This window comes from Prosopis cineraria, unplaced genomic scaffold, assembly GCF_029017545.1.
Source record: "Prosopis cineraria cultivar Desert tree isolate PC_DT_omini unplaced genomic scaffold, ASM2901754v1 PC4, whole genome shotgun sequence".
NCBI lineage: Eukaryota > Viridiplantae > Streptophyta > Magnoliopsida > Fabales > Fabaceae > Prosopis > Prosopis cineraria.
The window spans coordinates 10,686,867-10,694,822 of record NW_026555335.1 but is presented as its reverse complement, the minus strand read 5'-3'; the positions used below and the strand labels follow the sequence as shown (position 1 = coordinate 10,694,822).

General features: G+C 32.5%; 1 protein-coding gene across 2 annotated transcripts; it reads left to right on the top strand.

Moving 5' to 3' along the window:
- The first annotated feature begins 841 nt into the window (after positions 1 to 841).
- On the top strand, positions 842 to 6,863 carry LOC129308076 (transcription factor bHLH35). Of its 2 annotated transcripts, none has more exons than XM_054949067.1 (5): positions 842 to 1,006; positions 1,101 to 1,263; positions 1,345 to 1,590; positions 1,723 to 1,893; positions 6,578 to 6,863. In XM_054949067.1, the coding sequence occupies exons 1-5, from the start codon at positions 933 to 935 to the stop codon at positions 6,665 to 6,667; spliced, it is 744 nt and encodes a 247-aa protein (XP_054805042.1). In that variant the 5' UTR covers positions 842 to 932; the 3' UTR covers positions 6,668 to 6,863. The 2 variants fall into 2 exon arrangements, with proteins under 2 accessions (XP_054805042.1, XP_054805041.1); XM_054949066.1 differs by having other exon boundaries at positions 6,409 to 6,863.
- Positions 6,864 to 7,956: the final 1,093 nt, after the last annotated feature.

Genomic DNA, 7,956 nt, shown 5'->3' with positions numbered 1-7,956 from the left:
AATAGTTATTCCTTTCATTTAAAAATATAAAGTATTTTTAACTAAATCTCACCTCCCAATAAAATAGTTACCTACTTTTTAACTAACTTTATTTTTTTATATTTATCTCTATTAAATATCTTACAATAAATATAAAATTATCAATAAATGTACTTTTGAAAAAAATATAACAATTACATCTCAAAAAACTAAAAATATCTTACATTTTTAAACATCTAATTCTTCAAAAAAAATACATTATATTTTCAAAAGGAGGCAGTAAGTTTGTAACTTTTTAAAAATAAATTATAAATATTAATTAAAATAATTGTAAATTTAGTAGTTTTAATTATAAATAAAATATTTAAATTTTAAATATAATTATTAATTTGTAACTGTGTATCGAGATTAAGATTTGCAACTCATTTTTTTTAAAAAATTTATTAAAGACTTATCTATCATCAATTATATATTTTAAGACTTACTGTACCAAAGATTCTTCCTTAATACTAATTTTACAAGAGTTGGAATTTCTTATCGTTTCTTTTTGCCCTATAGACTTGCTTAATGTTTAATAAAAATAATAATAATAGTTTTCGTCTGGAGTGACCAGAGAGTCGAGGCCTCAAACGCGGCGTTAGGACCTAGAGGACAGAGGTTTGAAGGGAATAGATGCTTCTGGGAAGCACCCAATCACCCGGAAGGGCCTATTCCCCACAATAGCAGTAACACAAGTGCCACGTCACAATTCATAAGCTCTCTCTCTTCATATGGCATCCTCCCACGTGCTTAAATAAATCCAACCTTCTTCCTTCACTATATATACCCCCCACTTCCCGACCCCTCACTGAAAACGGAAAAATATTTCACGCGCTAGGTCCCTCCCCTCAAACACGCCACACACACCTCTTCTCTCACCCTGTCTCTGTCTCTGTCTACCTCTCCCCAAAACCATGGAGAACATCGGCGAAGAGTATAGGCATTACTGGGAAACCAACAGGTTCCTTCAAACCGAAGAGCTCGACAGGTAAAATTCAATTCACTCCATTTCATCCTATCTGCGCTTAATTCACCCTCAGATTCAAATATTCCAATTCTGATTCCATTTGCTGAGCTGTCAGCTGGGGATGGGACGAGGCCTTCTCCGGTTACTACGATTCCAGCTCGCCGGACGGCGCCGCCTCTTCCGCCGCCTCCAAGAACATTGTCTCCGAGAGAAACCGCCGGAAGAAGCTCAACGAGAGACTCTTCGCTCTCAGAGCCGTCGTCCCCAACATTAGCAAGGTAACATCAAATCCGAGTAAAACTAAATCTCATACTGCCGACCACAAGGGATTGATCGTTTCCTTGGACATGAATATACAGATGGACAAGGCTTCCATAATTAAGGATGCGATCGATTACATCCAACACTTGCACGAACAGGAGAGGAGTATTGAGGCGGAGATATCGGAGCTTGAATCCGGCAAGCAGATCACGAAGCAGAGCTCGAGCGATATCGATTACGAGCAAGACCTCCCGGTCCTGCTCAGGTCCAAGAAGAAGAAAACAGGGCAGCAGCTTTACGATTCTGCTATCAGTTCAAGAAATTCCCCAGTGGAAGTCCTCGAGGTAATCATTAATCTGTTAATTGAATCGAAATCCCCAACCCCTCTCTCCTCTCTCTCTCTCTCTCTCTCTCTCTTCCTTCCATTATTGAAATTATAAAATTGGCGGGTTTGGATTGGATGTGACCCGGAGCAGCTGAAGGTGACGCACATGGGAGAGAAGACGATCGTGGTGAGTTTGACGTGCAGCAAAAGGACGAACACAATGGTGAAACTGTGCGAAGCGTTCGAATCTCTGAAGCTGAAGATCATTACGGCCAATATAACTTGTTTCTCTGGCAGGCTCGTAAAGACAGTCTTCGTGGAGGTCAGTTTTGCATCCCCTTTATTCTGTCCCAGTTTATTACCACATCACGATGCCACCCTTTTATTCTCTTCATAAATACATAATTAATTAATTAAAAAATACTGAAAACTAGAATAATTATTGAATCAATTAAGATATTAATTTAATGATCTAAAATCATAATTAATTCGTGATCAAGCCTCATAAAAAAATGATTTATTAAACCGGTTAAAATATATTTATTACATTTATGGGTTGATGTTGATTTCCATATAATAGGAAAAATCCCCATAGAATGAGATTTAGGACATTGGATTGGGGCCTACATGAGTGGGAATTGATGGGATGGGAAAGGAAAAGTGGGGAAGGCAGTAGTGGAAACATATTAGTATTTTAGGAATGATAAGGCTGTAAAATCATTTAGGGTGTCCGAATAAAAACGAATCAGTGAGGAAAAGTGAGGGTAAGGGTCCCTCTGCAATATATGAGACCTTTAATTAATTAAAGCCTTTTTAAAAGGTCAATCTTGGGGCCTCTTGTCTCTTGGAGCGATTAGGTGTCCCTCCCATCAGGGATGACTCGCTGCTCTGTTTCCAGGGTCATTTCTCAAGTCCTTTAATGCCAATTAAAAATGTTATCCTCATCCTTCCCTTGTTCCTTTTTTTATATCATATCATATTCACTATTATTAAGTTAGCTTTAAACATTGTGGAACTTAATATTTATATAAATTCAAACTTAAAACTTCATACTTAACCTACCAAAATCACTATCATTGAAATCTTTTACCGAATTTTCCTCTCTCCCCTTTCCGTTCTCGAATTTTAGGTTTGAAAAAGAAATATATATATATATATATATTATAATGATAGTATTTTAAATTTAACTTTTACGATCATATACTATATAACATCAATACGACCCATCCTCGTTTCTGTTTGTTTGTTATTGATTAATACGATATTAATAGAAAAATAAATTATGCATAACCATTAAATCAAAATATTTCCAAGTGATATTTAAAAAAAAAATACATTAAATGTTTAAATCATAAAAACATTATATTTAAAATCTTCTATGGTATATTGGTTATTTTTTAAAAAAATCACAAATGTTATTCGTGTATAGCTCTAAGGTATTGAATATTTTTAGAAACAAGGTGAAAAAATTAATGGTGTAAGTAAGGGATTGGTTTGGTTGGAAAATACTTAAAAATCAAATTAACCGATCATAGTAAAATGATAAAAACAAATTGAACCGAACTATTTTGGTTTAGCTCGGTTTGTTTGGTTGGGTTTGGCCAATTGAAACCCATCTTCTCAGTTTTTTGTAATTAAGTACATGCTAGATGAAGCTAATTCACATGGTAATTCTGAGGTGTAAATAAAAGTTCAGATTCAAACTTTTCTAATGTAACCAAAAAAATCCATGTAATTTTAAACTAAAATATCCATAAATTTTTTTAGCATGCATCCACCAACATATAAACATTTTTATTACAAATGAAATATTCATTAGGTTTTTACCCATGTCACATTTTTTTTTTAGAGAAGTCATATAATAAAATTTTGATTCAAGTAGGTTATTTTAGGTTTTTTTTTTGTTTATATTAAAAGCCGAAATAAACTAAAGAGACCAAAATAGATAAACATGTAAAAGATTGAAAAGTCAGAGTCGCTAGTAGACTGAATTCCATTGATGAATTACATTGGTTTCATTTATGATTTCGGTTTGATTCTACACATTCCTGTCACGTGCTGTGATTTTCAAAATGATCTAAATTAGTGGAAAACAGACACAAGTAGTCAACCTTTTGACTTGAAAATTGGATCGGCCAAGAGGCCACACCTAGAACAAAATATCTCACCCCCATTAGACCACTTGAAACATATTTAGCTCGTGCGAGAAAGGTAAACAAACCAATTCGGAGCAGGAGTCCTCAAACTGAGGCTCTCCTGACCAGAAACTTCCCAAGATTCGCAACGTGGTTTTATTGCGGGGTTGCTGCACCGAAGGGGACAAAATTAAACTTTTAAGAATCATAAAACGAGTATTAAAACGTGTTTGCTATGGTGAAAATGTGGCGTTGGCGTCATCATTGGCAACTGTAATAGGACCATATGGTCCATGTGCGTCTTAAATCGCACGCGGTATCGAGATCACAAGTCAACCACAACAAAACAACACTCTCCCATATTCACACTTTCCAATTTCGTACGTCCTCTAGTCTTTTCATCCATTCGATTCTTCGCGGGAACCTTCCTATTCGGTCCACACATTATTTAGGATTTACTCACTACAACTCTTCAACACGGATCCTTACGGTCGTTATCTTGACTGTTCAAGAAACCATGTACTCTCTAAAACATTGAGAGATTTTTTTAAAATTTTAATTATAAATTATATCATTAAATTTTTATTAAAAATTTTTTATTTTATCTTTCATTAAATGTTGAGAAGAAAAATTATGTTATTAAAATATGTAATACTTAATAGGTTTATGTTGAAAATTTAATAATTTTTTAGACAAAGTTAATAAATTTTAAAACTTTCTTTGATCCTAGAAAAATATGTTAAGTAACTTATAAATATGTTTAGAGGGAGTGTACAAGTTAAACAGTTTATTTTCTTTTCTATTTTTTTAAAAAATGTCTACTATTTTTCATAATAAAAATATTTTTACTTTGTTTTCATTTTCTTTGAATAAAAATATTTAAATTTAATTGTTGGGAAAATATAATTTTGGGTTCATATAATTTACTCGCATTTTGCTGTAAGTTCATGTATTTTTTTAGGTGTTTTAAGCCCTTATACTTTTATTTTTTGATTTTCTAGGTCCCGATATGAACAAAGTTTAGGAGTTTTGAAGGGATCTAAAATATTAAAAAATAAAAATATAAAAATATAAAATATTAAAAAAATATGTAAGAATGTATAACAAAATATAGAGAAAGTATAAGGATTTAAAATTGTGTTTTCCTTACTTATTTAATTGAAATTTGAAAAGCTGAACGGGAGCGGTTTATATATATATATATATATATATATTTCATAAAAAGGATAAAATATCATTTCATTCATGTCCGCCGCACTATGGAGTGTGGCCCGCCGCTCACACGCTAACATTTTTAATAAGATGTTGTTTAAGTGGTCTCGTCTAATCATGTTGTTTTCCGAACCATCAAGGTCAAATTCATAAACTATGGCGTTTTATAAAATTTTGATTTGATTTGATTTTATCTTGAATAGTTTATTTTTTTTTTTTTTCAAATTTTGTTATCATATTGTTTTATTAAATTATACTATACATTACTATCTTTTTTTAAATATTTTTTTCACATGTTGGGCAAGATTAAAATGAAAAAAAAGGACAAAAACATTCTCATCGTGGACCACTAATACAGTAATCCACTGCGTATTTCTTTTCGGCTGGGCTTTGTCGTGGACCAGTAGAGAAGAGTTTTCACAACCTCCATCAAGGGTTCACAATTTTTGGCCCACTAATAAGATTAAATCCAGTGCAAAAAACGTGTCTTAAAAACATTTATTTCAAAGTCAAATAAAATCGGCTGTTTCATTCATTTAACCAAATCAGAAGAGACAAAAAATCAGATCAACATTCAACAAACAGCATAATATCTCTTTCTTGGTTTTATTACATAGATTATCTAAGGGTTCTATACAACATTATTCATAACTTATATATAAGATACTGCACCAATTCTACCAAGAGTAAATTATTTAATGATTTTTCAGATTTAGTATAAAAAATGATTTTTTAAAGTTGATATTAGAAATTATAGATCATTCTTGTCTGAATTTAATCCTCTCTCAATAATAAGATTCCACATGAATATTGATTGATTAGTCCGCACATGCTTTTATGGTGAAATTAAATTTTGACTGCAGTAAATGTTTATATATTAAATTAATAATTATTATTTTCGAGTTTATTCTTAGATGCTTTTGCCCCCGCATTGCAAAACTTACCCCAAATCGGTTATCCCGAAAGAAAAAAAAAAAATAACAACTTACCCCAAGTCTCTTCTATTATTTTCCAGTTTATTATGTTCTGGAGCTACACTTACCCCAAGCCTCTCTTCGAAATTAATTGCCCTGTTTATTTTAAGATACATGAATTCTCTGTTATTTTAATTTTTTTAACCAAATCTTCATTTGATATGCTAATAATTTAAGTTTCCTTGAAAAGCCGGAGATTTTTACCATTATTTTCATTTTTTTGGTTAAAAAAAAAATCTCTGACAATCTAGCTTCCATAAAAAGGAAAGATAAAGAAAGAAAAAACTCCTCAGGTCAAGATTATAAATGCTCATGAATGAACTAATCAGCTCACTCTCAGTCATACATCAAATTAACATTAGCAAGATTTTCTATTAAAACCCAAAGAAAATTTGTTTTAGGAGAGAGTCCTGTCAGTCATACTGATTGGAAAGCGAAGTTGAATAATCCAATAGAATGTGAAAGTAACTGGAAAATCTGATACGCAATTGTATTGTCCTTTGATTGATTTATCAGATTGATAAAAATGGTCGAGAACAAGATTCATGCATATTCATGTTTACACAGAAACCAGATTGGCAAAATACAACTAACAACCACCTCAGACTGAGAGGTATGCGTAGTTGTCACACTACTAACCTATGTTTTGTCGTGTTGCTTTGCCTTTTGCATTTTGTCGTTTCAGGCAGATGAGGAAGAGAAAGATCTCTTGGAGATAAAAATCCAAACGGCCATTGCAGCTCTTAATGATCCTGATAGCCCTATGAGCATCTAATCGACGATGAATTTCAGAGTGAACGAATTGGGGGTTTCCTTCCTTCTTTCTTCTTGTTGTTTCACTCAAAGTTTACATCATGGGAGAGTCTGTGATCTTGTTTTCTTAGAAAGCTTGGGTTTGTCCTATATGCTTTGATTTATGTAAAACCTAAGTTTTAAGTTTGATGTTTGCAATAAAGTTGCATTTCATGTTAGTTCTACAGGCAGTAGAATTTCTAGAAGCACTTATCTAATTCAAACTGTCTAAAATAATGCCAAGTGTTTGAGGAGGAGATTGAGCGAAGTTCAATGAAACTAGAGATATCTTTCATATTAAATCGTAGCATTAAGAATGGCATATTTATATAATCAAATTAAAGCTGATAATCACTTGCAAGAAATCACAAAGTTTTGACTAGGAAAATTCCCTAGTTATTAACGATCACTTGGGTAGATTTTTCTCACAATCTCCTTCTAGATGAAGGATCTTTCTTCCCTAACATTCTGGGATAATAACTCTTCCTCTGACTCTTACCAATCAAGTGTTAATTTGGGGTTTTTAAACGCCCGTTTTTCAATTTCAAAAGCTTGCACACTCAAGTTCGATCGATATGTTAATTGGTAAATGAGAAAAGTGGATCATAGAATTGTTGCGACTTCGAGGATACAAATTTCACAGGAGAAAACTCATATATCTAAGCTAACGAAGCTGCAAAAATGACAAGACATTTCACACTCATACTGGATGTGAGTGTGACTACACAAATCCTAGTTATGTAACATGTTCACACACAAACTTCGTTGACAAAAAATTTACAATTGACAATATTACTCTAACTAAAGCTATAACGATATTATTATACTAGCTCTTTTTTTTTACAACAATTATACTAGCTTATTTTTGTTTTTCTTTTCAAAACATTGTCATTAATGATTTGTCTCATTTGTTGCATCCAGTCCTGTTTAACAGTAATTAAGACACTGCGAAAAATAAAACAGTTGATGGGCTAATTTCTAATCCCGCTTTGTATTATGTGGGCTTAACGTTGCCCAGTTTCTCAGGGAGCCCTCGCCGTTTAGTTTTTGTTACTCTTATCTGATCCTCGAAAGTGGGAGCTGTGATCCAATACTATTCCCTGAACAATTTGTTCTATAAAAAACGGTTTTTGAATTTTTTATTGAAATAAAGAGTAAAATTTAGAGACCTCTCTCCTATTTGGCAAAAATTACAGAAGTTTTCCCTCCATTTTTAAAAGCTATACTTAAACGCCATTCAGAATATTCTATTAAAATTTTAAAATATTTAAT